Source organism: Oncorhynchus mykiss, chromosome 32 (genome assembly GCF_013265735.2).
Source record: "Oncorhynchus mykiss isolate Arlee chromosome 32, USDA_OmykA_1.1, whole genome shotgun sequence".
NCBI lineage: Eukaryota > Metazoa > Chordata > Actinopteri > Salmoniformes > Salmonidae > Oncorhynchus > Oncorhynchus mykiss.
Window position 1 is genome coordinate 33,231,543 of NC_050572.1, and position 17,382 is coordinate 33,248,924.

General features: G+C 42.9%; 1 protein-coding gene across 8 annotated transcripts in view; it reads left to right on the forward strand.

Annotated features, from left to right (window-relative positions):
• The first annotated feature begins 8,110 nt into the window (after positions 1-8,110).
• LOC110487595 (collagen alpha-2(XI) chain) overlaps positions 8,111-17,382 on the forward strand; it is a 44,297-nt gene continuing 35,025 nt past the window's right edge. For 3 of the 8 annotated variants that reach the window (XM_036970724.1, XM_036970725.1, XM_036970723.1), the window contains exon 1: positions 8,112-8,869. In XM_036970724.1, the coding sequence (XP_036826619.1) occupies positions 8,752-8,869 (118 nt within the window). In that variant the 5' untranslated portion in view covers positions 8,112-8,751. Of the gene's footprint in view, positions 8,870-17,382 lie in introns of all 8 variants that reach the window. The other 5 variants (XM_036970721.1, XM_036970722.1, XM_036970726.1 and 2 more) reach the window with 4 other exon arrangements.

Below are 17,382 nucleotides of genomic sequence, written 5' to 3' on the forward strand. Positions count from 1 at the left end.
TAACTTTATTATTTCATTCCAAGTCACCAGCTCATCACTAGAGCTGCTGCTCATTTTGGTTAATCGCTCAGCACTACGAGGCAGCAAAGCATCCCCAAAGCATCACACTACCACCACCATGCTTGACCGTTGGTATCAGGTTCTTACTGTGGAATGCAGGGTTTGGTTTTCAACAGACATAACGGGACCCACGTCTTCCAAAAAGTTATAGCTACCAGTATATAGCTCTTCATCAGTGAGACTGTAGAGTCAACCACGCGTTGACAGTAAGGCTGGTTTCATCTGTAAAATAGCTACCAGCATATAGCTCTTCATCAGAGAGACTGTAGAGTCAACCACGCGTTGACAGTAAGGCTGGTTTCATCTGTAAAATAGCTACCAGTATATAGCTCTTCATCAGAGAGACTGTAGAGTCAACCACGCGTTGACAGTAAGGCTGGTTTCATCTGTAAAATAGCTACCAGTATATAGCTCTTCATCAGAGAGACTGTAGAGTCAACCACGCGTTGACAGTAAGGCTGGTTTCATCTGTCCATAGAACATTCTTCCAGGAATTTTGACAATCATCCAGGTCATTCCAGGTGCTTTTTGGCAAACTTGAATCAACTTTTTGGATGAAACGGGTCCCATTATGTACGGCGAAAACCAAACACTGCATTCTTTCTGAAACTGTGTCACTACCGCAACAAAATACAATTTGACTTTTTGGGGTATGACAATTTAGACTTATTTTTCACTTTTACCAATCACTGTTGCTAATATAAGGATATTATGGACTTGATCATGTGCTCATCTGAGTGTATGTCTATTGTATGTCTACTTTGCTCTCACAAGGTCGGCTCAGCGGGACTGGAACTATTGGCTGGACTCCCACAATCTCTGTGGTTGCCAGGTGTTCTCCTCCTCTGCTGCCAGTTTCTGGGAGCAAACGCTTTGCTGAGAAAGGATGCACTTGGCTATCTTTGTGTAACCCGTAGTGATAGTATTCGCTGAGGGGGAAATACCTCGTCAGAGCTTCTGACTGGTAGTTTCCACGACAAAAGCTATAATCCTTTCTGTGACTAAATGACAGACAGGAACAAGACACAGTTCTATTTGTTTCTAAGGATCGGCTGCTGTAATGTCTGTTGATCAATGATCAGAAGTTGAACACTTCACTGTCCGTCTCCGCCTTCATTGTTTTGTTGTTGTTTTGTTTTCGACTCCACCAGTCAAAGCCAGTTTTACCATCACGTCTGAGTGGGTCATTCGGCATTCGCCTCCAGGCCCCTAAATTTGAAATGAAGTGCAAACACTTGCAACACTCATTGCAACACTCTTGCACCTATATTATCAATAAATACTGCACGATAGACCAATCACTGTAAAGCCATAATGTAGGAGGATGCTCCCTAATTACCTCATTCTTCCTCATTCCGTGAGGGTGTGGTTGATGGTATATTTAATCTGGAACCTTTTAATGCTTGTGTTTCGGGTCTGGACAAAAAAAGTGAACTGTCCCTTTAACAGACTGAAGGAATTCATTGTAATCATTATTCCAACATGAAACCATTGTAGGTTTACTGATTCAGAAATATACTGTTTAGTCATGTTGTTTAGTCATTCTCTCTCTTCAACACACTCATTCTCCACCTGTCTACCTCAATCCACCTCTCTCTCTCTCTCCCCCCCAACTCTCTCTCTCTTACCTCTCTCTATCAGTTTCCCCAAAGTTCCACCCTATTCCCTAGTCAGTAGGTCAGTTGAAGTGAACCCCCCCGGTTGCCTGCCTCGCCCCTCCCCGCCTCAATTTTTTTCTGGAATCTCCCTGTGTAAATACTGTTTGATCCTTCTCTCTCTCTCGCTTCGTCAATGGCCCTCATTCATTCCCCCTCTCCGTCTGCATGCCTCTGTACCCCCTTCCCTCCTTCACTATTCATTCCTATGATTTTTCTAGCCTGTACCTTTCCATGGCTATCCCTTCTCCTCCCAGCTCCCTCACTCACTCACTTACCCCCCCCCCCCCCCCCTTTAAATTGCCTAATATCGCTTACCTCCATCTTTTGGCTCTCTATACATTTAGATGTATGCTGATGTGGGTCTTCTACTAAAGCATTATACACATTTAAAAAAAATTGGGGTTTTGTTGATGCGAAACCCATTGAAGGTGTTATAAACACATATAACCCAGTATATTGGTAGGCTCCATATCATAATGAATTCATGTAGTTGGCCCAATTTGCCACTCTCTCCATGTTACATCAGTGGCTCTGTGAGTATTGCTAATGGCCAAATGATCTTTAATAGTGATTGTGCTAAATGATCCGAATCAGTGTTTAACTTGCTAAATTTATCACTGGGGATTGGGGAACATGCTGCACCTACACACACACACCCAGAAATGTTAAGGCCTGGAGTATTTGAACATACATATAACCATTTATAAAGACATGCCTATAGAGGCAATCACACTCAGTAAAAAAATGATGTTTTATTGTCACAGACACCATTCGCAGACATCATACGCAGACATCATACACAGACATCAAACACAGACAGCATACGCAGACACCATACACAGACAGCATACGCAGACACCATACACAGACACCATACACAGACATCATATACAGATACCATACACAGACACCATACGCAGACACCATACACAGACACCATACGCAGACACCATACGCAGACACCATACACAGACATCATACACAGACATCATACACAGACATCATATACAGACATATACAGACACCATACACAGACACCATACACAGACACCATACGCAGACACCATACGCAGACACCATACACAGACACCATACGCAGACACCATACGCAGACATCATACACAGACATCATATACAGACATCATATACAGACAGCATACACAGACACCATACACAGGGTGGCATACAAACTTCAGACTCACCCCACACATAAACACACCCACCTATGCATTCCCTCTCTCTGTGTAGGCCTCTCTCTCTACCCGTCTCGCTCTCTTTCTCTCACTCTCTCTCTCTCTCTCTCTCTCTACCACTCTCTCTCTCTCTACCACTCTCTCTCTCTCTCTCTCTACCACTCTTGCTCTCTTTTTCTCTCTCTTTTTCTCTCTCTTTTTCTCTCTCTACCCCTCTCTCTCCCTCTCTTTTTCTCTTTCTCTCTCTCTCTCTCTCGCTCTCTCACTCCTCTCTCTCCCTCTCTTTCTCTACCCCCCCTCTCTCTCTCTACTCCTCTTGCTCGCTCTCTCTCTCTCTCTCTCTCTCTCTCTCTCTCTCCTTCTCTGAATGCCTGTGGTTAGTGCATGCATGCATGTGGTTAGTTGGGTGTGTTCACGGTCATCAGTGACCCATTCTATTGTTCATTTCCTTCTTTACCTGCATCACCTCTATCAGTGTGCCCAGGCCATGCATGTGTCAAACACACATACACTCCATGCTAACGTCCTACATTTACCCCCCCCCCCCCCGATCTATTTCTGTGTCATGTGGCGAGTAGGGTGTGTGTGCTCGGTTTGCAGCCCTGCCCAGTAAAATACAGACTTTTCAAGGAAGTCAGCAATAGAATATGGTCGCTTTATTGTAATTACAAGGTTCCAGTTTTGGAAATAGCCAGGCTACCCACAAGCACTTGCTGTGTCTGTCTCTACGGCACTCGTTGCTTTTCTTTTGCACCCCCCTCAACTCCCCTGGCCAGCTCTCGTTTGGTTTATTATTATTTGGCACACAAACTCAGAATCCCATTGGTAGATAAAGCACAGCCTTTGACATCATCATAGTCAATCAAATGTAATTAGTTTTCATTAGCTGAGTGTTAAATCTGGCACGTGGGACGTCAACCCTGGCCACGATGAACCACAGAGCCTTGCGGTCTTTGTCCCAACCCTAAAATTACTGCAGACAAATTAGTAGGCTTTATTAATTTAAAGAGGCTGACATTCAAGGTGAATTCAGTAATTGGTGGTTCAGACTGAACCCTAAAACCTGCTGCCTAGATTTAGTCTCGGAAGAGCATCTGCTTGTTTTTGTCAGCAGATTTTACACTGTAATAATGTTTTTACAGTCAAAACTCATGGTAAAATGTCTTCTTCACATTGTGCCAAAAACTTATTCTGGGTGTGTGAAGTCAGTCATTTCGTCCATTTTGGTACATCCATAAGCTGTGGTACATTCATAGAGTGATATTCACCCGATTGTGCTTATGACTACTGTTGCTATGGGTGTGTGAATGCCCAGTGTATTCTCTCCAATGTTAGGCAACTTCTTTTTGTTGTTCATAATTAAAGATATTCTTGCTTAGCCGATGACCACACAACACATAATTCCCCATTCACTATTTCATCCAATTCTCATTCTTATCTGTCCTTTTCTGCCCACCCCTCTCCTTTCCCCGCCACTGTGTATTTGGGAACCACTGGTTCAACAAAAGCTGTGATTATAGCAATTTTAAAGGCCCAATGCAGCCATTTTTGTATCAATATCAAATCATTTCTGGGTAACAGTGAAGTACCAAAAATTGCTTTTTAGCAACAACAAGAAATTCTCAAGCAAGAATTTTGCTAGGATTTTTTCTGGGCGTAGTCTGAGTGGGCAGGGGAAAAAGGAAAACTAGCTGTTATTGGCAAAGAAGTTTGGAACTCTCTTTGTTATTGGTCTAGTAACCAATTTAATGCATGGTGATGTCACCATGGAAAGCCGGAACTGCAAACCTGCTGATTAGAAGGTCTTGTGTACATTGTATTTTCAACTATCCGGAAATAACACTGATCAAATGATTTCACACTTTTACAGTCTTAGTTTCATCAGCTATTGTGCAATCTGGTTTAAAACACAGGAAAATCTGCATTTTGGGGCCTTTAATATGGAAACAACCTTTAGGCTACAGTGTACCAGCAGAGCATGGCACAAACACATACCAAGTCTCTCTCTAGGGTGTCTCTTTTCACAGCTTGCGGCATCCACACTCCGGCTTTAGGGGGCAAAAACACTTGGACCACAGAGCGTCCAATGTGCTCTACAGTCCAAAATAAAACCATAACATTGTCACGGAGAGATTTTTGATTGTGCTTACCCCATTGCATGAGGAATTGTGTTCCGTTCAGTTGTCCAAGAACAGAGATGCTCTAAGCTTTTTTTTCAATCCACATATGAGTTCTGGTTGTCCCTTTTTTAGGTTTTCCAATAGTAGTCTTGCTGGTAGCTATGGATATTGTCTGAGCGCTGTTGCCATATAATCCCTGATTCATAATTGGTGGATGCAATAGTTGATGGTTGGTGACTATTGAGCAGTGTATTAACATTGGCTGATGAATTATTATTTTCATTGTATTTTTTTTATACTTTTCCCTATAGTTTCTTATAAAGGGGAGCATGATTTTCATAAGAGGCCTTTCATGCAAAAGCCTGGACAGTGCCAGTGTGCAGAATCCTAAAAAAAAGACCTTAGTCCTTTCTACTTCTAAATGATCCCTTACTTAGTCCTCGTAATTGCAGACTAGCATCCAGTCGAGACACGAGTGATTGGGACTGAGAGGTGGGATGGTCAAAATACCACAAAATATCAACTTTTTTGCCTTCAGAGACTCAAAGTAAAAAATAGGGGAGAAATGAGAGGGAGGGAGTGAGAAAGAGGCAAAGAACATCAAAGGATGATTATATTTCATTATTGCCCTCTGGCTCTGCGTTCAAAGATATGTACTAAACACAGGTTTTGCCGTACAGAAATTTACAAAGCATAGAGCCAGACCGGTATATCTGTTCTTATGATAACTTTGAAATAGAGAATAATATGGACGTTTAAGTTTACGGTAGACAAGGAGAAGTATTAGCAGCCCTTTGAAACAACCTTGTATGAAAGGTTATTCCTCATTCAAAGAAAACTATTAGAGGCAAGATGCAATTAACGGAACATCTTACGATTGAGATGTATTATAACAGTATATTTGATTGGCTTTTTCTTTAGTGCTGGGTCGCAGACTTCGCCAGTTTTGACAAACTACGCGTGTCTTCAGCAATACCGTTTCTCTTGTTGTCAGATTGAAATCAAATGTAAAACATCTCAATACACTTAACTGTAAAAATGAGAATAAAAAAACAAACAACATAAGAAACGAGAAATATACATTACTACAAAATAAAGTATACAGAACTGGAAATAATAAACCTCGATCCAGGACCCCAGACTATGAGTAACTGTCTTCAGGTCACAGGGGAGGTGATTGAGGCAGCCAGTGATCTCTAACTCTGCTACACTATACATATACAAAAGTATGTGGACACCCCCTGCCACACTCACTACCGAGTTCCGAAAGTATACCTGTAGTTCCAAACGGCCTCTGGTATCAAAATCAGCACAATAACTGTTCGTCGGGAGCTTCATGAAATGGGTTTCCATGGCCGAGCAGCTGCACACAAGCCTAAGATCACCATGCGCAATGCTAAGCATTGGCTGGAGTGGTGTTAAGCTCGCCGCCATTGGACTCTGGAGCAGTGGTAACATGTTCTCTGGAGTGATGAATCACGCTTCACCATCTGGCAGTCTGACGGACGAATCTGGGTTCGGCAGATGCCAGGAGAACGCTACCTGCCCCAATGCATAGTGCCAACTGTAAAGTTTGGTGGAGGAGGAATAATGGTCAGGGGCTGTTTTTTATTGTTCGGGCTAGGCCCCTTAGTTCCAGTGAAGGGAAATCTTGAAGCTACAGCATACAATAACATTCTAGACGATTCTGTGCTTAAAACTTTCTGACAACAGTTTGGGGAAGGCCCTTTCCTGTTTCAGCTGTTTCAGACAATACCCATGTGCACAAAGCGAGGTCCATACAGAAATTGTTTGTTGAGATTGGTGTGGACGAACTTGACTGGCCTGCACAGAGCCCTGACCTCAACCCCATCGAACACATTTGGAATGAATTGGGACGCCGACTGCGAGCCAGGCCTAATTTCCCAACATCAGTGCCCGACCTCACTAATGCTCTTGTGGCTTAATGGAAGCAAGTCCCAGCAGCAATGTTCCAATAACTAGTGGAAAGCCTTCCCAGAAGAGTGGAGGCTGTTATAACAGCAAAGGTGGGACCAACTCCATATTAATGCCCCTGATTTTGGAATGAGATGTTCGACGAGCAGGTGTCCACATACTTTTGGGCATGGGTTCTATATCATCAGATCTAGGCAATGCAGATTTCCAGCTCTAGCCATTTGTAATGGACTTACGATGGAATACTTGACCATTTCCATCAATGACTAGCACAAAATACTTCCCATTGTAGCCGTCAATCCATCTGACGATCAACTCTGAAAACGACTATGGATATTGATAGAAAATGTTGTTGTTGGCAGCCCTATATTTTGGTTGTCTTCGGGGCCCACTGCCCTGCCTAAGAAAAAAATATGGGAACACTAACATCAGTGGCAATCAGAAAATGACATTAAAAGGTATATAATAATAATATTGGTTAAACTTTACTTAAAGCATCCAGCTAGCTTTATAACTTGTTATAATCATGTATAAGCATTTATAATGTATTTGAATGTTTTATGTATTTCAATGCATATAATTTTCAACTGTCTCAAACGTCTGTTATTTAGTCTAGATCATTGTGAGATTATTATTATAAGACATTATAAAAGGTGCCATACATGCATCATGACATACCTGTAGGCTTCAAGTGGTCAATTCAGCGGATGGATTGATATTCAATGTATGTTTTTAATAAAAAAGGAACTGACCCCAACTCTAAACCCGAACCCTGTTATATCTAGCCTACTCATGTAAACCCCCAGTGTCATAAAACAGCTGTGGGAATGAAAATGGACAAGTTCAAGTTATGATCATGAGAAATGTGCCTGCTCTGCAATAAACGTTCTCACTGTTGCACCTGGTTAGCCGCTGACGCCACGTTGGACTGACCAATCAGGCTTTACAGGAGCACGGGAAGCTCGAAGGCATCTTAATGTGGGCGTGGACTACATTCGTGTGCGAGTTCGGACAGCGAAATGATTGGCTGTGGCAATTCCTACACTGTTTTTGCAGACCCATCCGGCCTACAAGGTTCGGCTGTTTGATCGGGATATACCGGGACTGAAAAAAATCTGTTTGACCGAAAGACAGACAGACAGACAGACGGACGCTCGTAATTTAAAAAATCTAGCATATGCCTGGAGAGAGCGCAGCACAGTGCAAAGGATACTAAAACAAGGATGAAAAGTAGGAAATAGAAGGCGCGACAGCAATTTGGCCCTAATAAGAAGGCACAGGTTTACGTAACCTACGTGTGCCGCGCGCGTAATTACGCACAATCTCTCCCTCCCTCCTTCCCCACTGCCACTCAGTCATTCTCTCTCTCCGCACGCACACACACGCTCCCTCACTTTTCGTGGGAGAAAGTAGGAAGGGGGAGAGAGAAAGAGAAAGAGAAAGGAGAGAGAGTGATTTCAGGTCTCTCTGCTCTCTCCGTGGTGGGTACTCATATCCACTCCGCTGACTCAATGGAGCTTTAGCACTAGGGATATAAAATCAATATTTATTGCCCGTACCCCTTTTACTATTTAAAATTTGTACATAGCATAGGTAGATATAGGTCACTTATTAAAGAACCGCTAAGGAGAGGTAAAACACGTCTCCAGAGGCGAGCCTTTTTCTTCTTTTTTTTGCCTCACAGGAGGTCCAGTCGAAACTCTCTTCGACTGACTTTCTGTGAGAGAGGATATCTAATTTGAACATATCCTACTTTATAGTCCAGCGTCAAACAACTAAAAAACTATGGATATTCGAGATTGCCCCTTTCGGAAGAAGCGGAGACCATGGCGCTTGGACTTTTCCTCTTTTGCCTTGGTGACCCTGGTGCTCGCCCTGTGCCAACTACCCGTGGCTCGGGCAGGTAAGATGGCTTTTATTTTTGTGCGTTCCAGTGAGACTTTGTAGCTAAATATTTGTCTGAAATGCCATGCATATTGTACCACATCTCAGAATTGTCAAGCACTGACTGCCTGTACCGTGCTATTTGCTTTCTAAAAGTGATGCTCTTTGACATGATTTCTAGCTTAGATTTACAGGTGACCTGTGGTAGTTTAGCCTACTGCCAGCCAACATTACCCCAAAACAGTACATTCTGAACAAGGTTTATAACTCATTTAATGTTATTCTCAAACAATATTTTGAGGCTTTTTTCTTTGTCTTCTTCCTCAATTGGCCGTAGTGACACGCGCTGCGCTGACAGGTGTCAGTCAGTGCTCTATTGCAGTTAGCCCAACGGCTCAACCATTTCGGATATTTAGAAGCGTTTTGTAGTTGTTGTGAATGTAATGTTTTATTCTAGATTTGACAATAGCTTTAAACGCAAAAGGTTTTTAAGGAGGAATTAAGTTAGGTTTTTGAAAGTTTTTGACAACCTCATGCGCCCATTGCGCATGGATGCGCTTGTCATTCCAGACGGGGCCATAGGATAGGACGGTGCGTTCAGCAGCCGACATTATACTGAGATAGGCTACTTTGGAGTTGACGAGTGATTTATCGTTCTCTTCACTACTGGATGTAGGTATGTGGATATACAGTGGCAACGTCAAAAAGTAATGACTGTGGACATTGTAACTTGTAACTTGATTCGATATTTAACCAGTTCACCCCGCCCCTCCCCATCACCATCGCCTCTCATCACTCTTATTGTTGTGTGAGGATGGTTTTGCATTGTAATACCGTGTATGTACTGTGACAATGGAAGGCTGTTTTGTGTTCCATCCTGTCTTTAGGCCTGCTTGTGATAGCCCATAACGTACGTTGTTTTACATTGGTCACCTCTATTTTTTTTTTTTTTTTTTCGGTTTCTAAAAATAGTTACCATTGTTTTTATTATTAAGTTACTGTATCATGATTGAATCGTATTATTGATTTATGTGATCCTTTTGAACAATAAGCAGTTTAAAGCGAACAACAGCTTATGCTTAACAATACCCTAATCGACAATAGCCGATCAATACTTTTAATTAGGTCTACTAATAATTTATCTTTTTTAATCAGTTATCGTTATGATTATAATACTTTTAATTATACATGGATAACTATTTATTTTACGATTCAACAGCGTCAATGTTGTTTCGAAGAATTTGGTGTCAAAGAATGTCTTCTAGGCAGGACGGTAATTCCGTGATTGACCACTACATTATAACATGCGCATTTGGATGTTTCCGTGATGTTTAATTAACACAGAGGTACCATTCATTCCCACAACTCTACTAGTTATGCTCTTAGTAAAATGTTACTTCCGTAGAATTGAACTTTTATCAATTATTTATTTATTCATTTGGACATAGGTAACTAATAACAATCGTGGACAATTGGAATAGGCCTACAATTGAACCATTAAAGGGGACACCTTATTATGCTAATATAGTAGGCACTCGTATATTATAGCATAACAATAATATCCTACGGTTTTATATAGCAATTGCATATTGAGCTTTATCCCAAATGTATGAGGCCCACGTAAGAAGAGCACTGCTTGTGGTGCCTGCATGGGAAACTTCTTGCAAGATATTGGCAATGTCATATATTAATATAGCCAACATTTTCAAAACACATAGCTGTTCTCTTCAGGTGCGACATTGAATGAATGCGACTTTATTCTTCAGTTTTGGTTAATTACGCTTTAATGCCCTAGGCGTTTTAAGTGGGAATAGATGCTGGTGTGTACGGAGGGGGGTTTGTAACATAATGTGTGCGCTCTTCTGTTTTCCTTGGCTCGAGTACGAATTTCAGATTGCCGAGCCGATTGCATTTTCCCGTCGTCCGACTGCTGTGTGTATTTTGGAGGAGGAAGTCTGAACATTTTTGCTTTTTATGAATAGGTTATTATACGGGAGTGTGCGCTTCTGCGAGAACGAGTCGGGAGAGAGAGGTACGGATAGTGAAAGCGCATGTGTCTCGGAGTGTATGTTCGCTTTGTACTGTTGTGTTTTTTTATACGTCTGTGAACCCTATGGATTTTTTTTAAACATTTCGGGTGATGAAGTGCCCCTTTCAAATGAATGTGCACCTCTGTGTCTCTGACACCTTGGACTGTTTTTTTTCTCACGTTATGAACTGTATGGATGGAGTGTGCTTGCAGAAATGCATAAAATAATTGACAAGTTCAGAAGTGCTTTCTCTTTATGATAATTACTCAACGAACAGAATATTCGATGGATTGGTATAGTCTTCTTTCCATAGTTAGACACACTTGTGCGGAAGTGTCCTTGCGCACGTTTGTAAGACAAGGCCGTATCTAAACATTCATTCAAACTCCTGCTACTACCCATGCTACTGCGTGATAGCTTCTTGGTTTATGATGTTAACAAATGGCATGTGGATATAGGCTAAACACTAAAACAGGACCCCACCCAGGCAGTGAAAACCCGAATTAGAGATGGTCTGTGCTGTGGCTCCCCCCAGAAGGTCTGCCCCTACTGTTTGTTCCCATCCCTCTGGGGTAAAAAAAAAAAGTGCGCATATATAGCACGACAGACACAGAGGGTACAAGGAATGAAAGCAGGGTTTTGTAAATGAACAAAATATGTGGGCAATATTTTCTTAACATGGATGTTCCTCAACCTAATTTCAAAGCAATCATTCTCAAAGAACGGTCTGTCTCACATATTCCAAACAAAACACCTTCCCTCACTGACACCCTCTTTCCCCTGCGCTCTCGCACTCTTCCTCCCCCTAGCAGTCACAGAGGTAGTGAATAGAGCCACTGTGGGGCCGATTAGTAGGGCCCTGGCTATTTGTTCTCAGCCTATGCCACAGGCATGCTTGTGGGTGTACATACGTCTGAGTATTCATCTATGTGTACTCTGCAACTGGATACCTGTCTCCTTTATTGTCCTTTTGTCTTGTCTTTTTTCCCCACATGGGACATATTATTCACATATTTCTTGTTCTCTCTCTCTCTTGCTCTCTCTCGCTCTCTCTCGCTCTCACTCTCTCTTCCCCTCTCCCACTTTCTCTCCTTGCCTTGGCATGCTTGTTGCTTTTGTCCAGTTGCATGTTGTCCCTGAAGTTGAGCAGTACCGTAGCCGCTTTTAGCTGCCTCCAACAGGAAGCAGCGGTGGTGGAGATCTCGTCAGACCACCACGCTACCTACGAGAAACTGTTCAGTCACAAGGGCCTAGTGTTAGTGTACCATGAGAGGTGTCCGTCTCCTCCGTTCACTTATCATTGGAGTTGATGAGTGGTTCAGGGTTGGTCAAGAGCCCACAAAGAAAAACTAAAGGGGCATCAAGTCATCCACGATGTGTCATGAACCCACACCCCCCAGTTGCCCACATCCCACTCCGCACACCCAGACGTAGACTTAGGGCTTGGCCCAGACCGCGGCCATACTGTAGATGTGAAACGTGCACGACCCAAGGCCCTAACTGCGTATCAACCATGTAAAGCTGTAAATCCGAAATCTTGCCGTGTCAAAAAGGGCCTGCCCAGTTCACGTCGCCGCCCACCATAAATGTCAGACTAACCGCAGTAGCCCATCAGACTAGACCCCATCAGACTAGACCCCGTCAGACTAGAGGCACTTTCCGCGCTCTGCTTTTGAGGAGATGATTTGGGTTTTGCGAGACAGATAGTTAGACATCTTTCCTTCAAGGGTTTTCTGAAAATTGACTTGCCAAAGTGTGCCAAAGCGTAATCATACAGTGTCAGTCTAGACCTACTGTTCCTGGTAGACTAATCACTGTCATTTCCCTGGTTGTAGGAAGTGTGTTGGAGTGTCCGGGAACTCAGATGGGTAATTGTGCATGTAGATTTGTATCAATTATTTCAGACGGGCAATATTTTACATATGTTTGAAGGCCTCAGCTGTCCATTAGTGGGACATGCATGAGATGTAAGAATAGAAATGACAGATCATGCATTCTGCTAGTGTACAGTCTAATCCGGAACTGTAGTTAGAATTTATGGACCTAGTCATCTAGAATTCTCTTGCTATTTTAGTGTTGTTTTTGATCACGATAAGTGTTTTAGAGACCTATGATTTTCACAATGTATGGTTGCTTTTGTGGACAATTCACCGGGAATCCAGACAGTTTCTGTGTTTAAATGGCTGCTTGTACGGTCTATATCACCCCTGACCCCCTTCATATAACATAGTGGGCCATTTAGAGATGAAAAATCACAGCCTGCCATCGTCTCCCACCTCACATGATGTTCGAATTCGAGACAATGTTCACCGATAAACATGTCAAAATGCTAGGTGATTTTACTGAATGGGATTTCCCCAATTCGGATTGGCTGTTTCCAAGGGTCTCCATAAACGATGATGATACCTTATTGTTCTGTAATCTGCATAGTTCCACAAAACTATTTAACAAGGCTGACTTTATCACCATTCCTAGTCTCAGTGGTAAATGGGGTTTAAGCTCTTTGGTATACTTTGCTAAAGTCTGGTTTGATTTCACTGTTTTCTAATTTTTTTTAAATCAAGAGAGTCGCACACTCTGTGTATAAACTCTCAGTAATTTATTGGGTAAAACACTGGTTACCAGTCAGACTCATGGTTATGGCAGCTATGTAACATTACAAAGTGACAACAGTTTATGTTGTATATCTATAAAAGGCATTACGTTTGGACTTACATGTAAAACAGAGCTGTGGATCCCCTGGTTAGGATGTGGGACAAGTTCAGCCATGTGTTTAACATGGAAAGGCACTAAGTTGTTACTCCCTGAGTTGGGATTCTTGCTCGTGCTTCTGTTGGATACTAGGCCTAACTGTCAAGAAGACATGTGCAGTATCTTAGCCTTCTAACTTTGCTTCAGTTCTTTATTTGGCAGCGGCTGTCTTGGGCTTGTATGTTTTAGTAGGCCACCAAGGCCTATCATATTGTGGTCCGGGTATCCTCCCTTAAGGGCTAATCCTGTCCTAGGCCCAACTGAGTCACTGGCTGAACTGAACTGGCTGAACATTCGTCACGGTCCACGTTGGCACTCTGCGGTAGAACTGCCGGTCGGGGGGTAGCGCTACTTTTTGTAGCGTAGGGCAATGGTTAGGTTCAAATCTTCCTAGCCTGGTTAAACCAGACTGACCGCTACGTTCGAAGTAAAACATCAAGTCTGTTTTAACCAGGCTATAGCTAGTCCACCTCCTCACTAGCTTCATATTAAACAGAACGAGCTGCGATTCACCACTGTCCACCATGCTGTCCTGCTTGTCTTACCCTACCATTCACCCAGAGTTGCTTGAGGGTACGATCCCATACGCAGAAGAATGAGGGCTTTCCTATGTCACGTTTTGTGGCGTTGACTTGTGATCTTCTTTATAGCACCTATTGTGATCTTCTACTCTACTGAATGTTTTTTTCCCAGAGGCTGCAGGCCTCAGACTAAAGGAAGTGCAGCCGTTACTAGGTTAGACCTAAGCTGTAGTCAGGGGCTACAACAGATTGTCTGATAATGTGATCTCCTGTCTAGTAACGTCTCTGTCGAATGAAACGTGTTTGGAGACACCCATGACCATATTAGGAGCAGACATGGAGGTGTGTTAGCTAGGCTGTTTGAAACGCTGATCGTGCCCAACACTGCATGTACATGACAGACGACAGGTGGTTTCTTTAATTGTATGACATGGCAAAGTTTCATCAGTGGTTTTGTGGAATGGTTTGACGGTTAGACGTCGTTAGAAGTTTCTCAACTTGAGGTTGAGTTCGTCAATCTTCAGTCGTCTCTAACACTTTAACCCCAGGCAACTCTTCCAAACATTTTACCTCACTTTGAAATCTCCACCGCAGTGACAAGTTGTGCGGTCTTTCATATTATATCGGAATTGTATATAAATATATGTATATCATATGTCTCAATAACTCCTTTTTATAGTGCGGGTGGTTATAATGGATTTTCTGTCTGTGTACATGAATGATTATAAATACATTATAACTATAGAGAATGATACAAATTATAGGCCTAACCTCCAGCCTGAGCTGAACACACATGCCTAACTGTTGTGGTTGGCTGGAGAGAACGATAGAGTGAGAGTTCAAAGAGAGGAAATCGAGGACCAACTTGGATTTGGTCTGGGTTATTTTTCGAAGGCAAGAATATTCTTCCGTGTTATCTCTTTTCTCATCCTATTTTTGTCTCCTTCTCATTCCATCCTGTCTGCAACTCTTTTCTGTTGTCTCTCTCTCTCTTTGTTTTTCTCACCGTCTCTCTCTCTCTAACAATGTCCGTTTGGTGTGGCAGTAAAGGTCAGAGGTCAAGGTGTCAGGCTGCGGGTCTGTCTGGTATTTGGAGCCTTACGAGGAGGCCCCAGAAGAAAGAGTGAAAGGAGCGGGGGTGGAGGCGGGAAACAAGAGGTTACTCACGGGGTGAGGTGAAGAACGATCCTCAGTCCTGGTTCTCACCCTCCTTGTTTAACGTTGGACAGTGTTACAAAAGTCTAGAGGGTCATCTGGAGTGTGACTGATCTGGTCTGCAGTGGTTTCAAAGGGCTCTGTTCAGCGTGTGTGTTGTCATGTCTCCTAGTCTCCTTCAACAGTGTCTGTTCCCAGCCTCTGTGTTTGGACAGTTGGTGTTTGGGTCAGTTAGCTGTTTTATGGTCAAAGATGTATTGGCCTGGATGTATGGACTCAGTGTTTAAACTGTTATCAGTTATGAACACTGTTGAATGGTTTTATTGGTGTGTGTGTGTGCTGTACAGTGTGCATTCTGTCATGAATACAATGAAACAGTAGGCTATATCCATCAGTGTTTTATGCCATCCTATCAAGGCATAGATTGCTTTTCACCCCCAATATATTGTTTGTATTTTAACGTTAATTATACCCTTGGAAATAATTGAGGGTGAAATAAGACATGCAACTGCAGATAGAAATGTAATGAATAGAGCTAACAGGAGTCCTTATTCTACCTGACAGACAATCACGTCTGCTCTACACAGTACTTTTCTATCTGAGCGTTCTGTCACGTTTCACCCTCCTTTCTGACAGCCGTCAGGAGAGTTCTGTGTCTGACCTAGCCCCATCTAGTGGTCAATTAAGTTAATTACATTAATAAAGCAGCCGCCCAGCTCCTGTTTCAAATCAATCAAATCAAATCATATTTCTTTACCTGCACTTCATTACGTTGCACTATATCTCCCAATTGTCTTACATTTAGAATAGTTTTGATTGGGCATAGTGCTATATATGAATCATTTTTCTTCATAATTAGGCCTGCATATAAAAGACACAATTAACCATTTCTAACATTCTGGTTTAAAATGGATGGAGCATACTACTGTACATGTATGTAGGCTATTTCCATGAAAGAAAATGGATAGGCTAGTCCAATGACTGTGCGATTGGGCAATGTGATTCCATAATCACTGTAGCTCACTATCCGGTGTATGTGACAATAACCCATCGCGTTTTGTTTTACTATGTTGCTGTGAATAAAGCAACGTGAAGGACAACAGAATGATTCTCATTTACAGCACAGGGTGTTAACTCCCTTGACACACCCGGCACTCCCATTTAGTGACGCTGCGTACAGGGTGGTCTCTACACTGTGACCATACGTGAGTGGTTAAAAGGGAGGGCGAGAGAAGAAAGAAAGCAGGCAAAGAGAAAGCGGGGGTTTGCCTGCGTGCCTGCCTTGTCTAACCCCGTCTAGCTCCATATTTTCCGCTCCTTGTCCCGTGTTTGTTTTTTTGGGGGGTGTTGTGTATTTCTGAAGTTATATTTTGGTTCGTTCTCCTCTCCCAAGGCCTACTGACAGGAAGGGCCCATTGAGCAGAGCAGCGGTGAGCGGGCCGAGACAGAGGTGTTCATTGTGTGCGTGATCCTGCGGTGGAGTCTGACACAGGCCGTGCTGTCGCGGTTTCTCTCCTCCCCCCTCTCTCGTCCCCTTTTGCTCTCGTCCCTCTCTCACTGTCGCTCTCATCCGCTCTCTTTCTCCTTCGCTCTCTCCCCCACGGCTCGTTATCCCAGTTCCTGTTTTGGAGAGTTAATGGGGCATTACAGTATCACTCTCCCACTCTCTATGTCTGTAGAGAATTCCCCCTCTGCTACACCGTTGATCCCTCCTTTTCCCTCTCTCTCTCTCAGTTAGTGTGCTGCTAACAGACTGTGGGCCCGATTCTCTGAGTCAATATTAACGCACCATTTGAGAGTTCACCATAAATATTGTCATCTGAGGCCTTCAAACATGTTGCTAGCAGGGTGTGACCTAAACACAATTAGCCTGGATTGGATCATTGTGATGAAAATGATATAATATCATATGGTCCAGTTCATTTTACATTGAGACTCCAATACAGAGTACAGACTGGCTTATGGGAATAAGAGTATCATATCATTACATATGAATGTGCTTTGTTTGGGGGCATTTTTCAATGATCAAAAGATACATTCCTATTCCAGGCTAGGATTGCTTTTCTCTTTCGTTT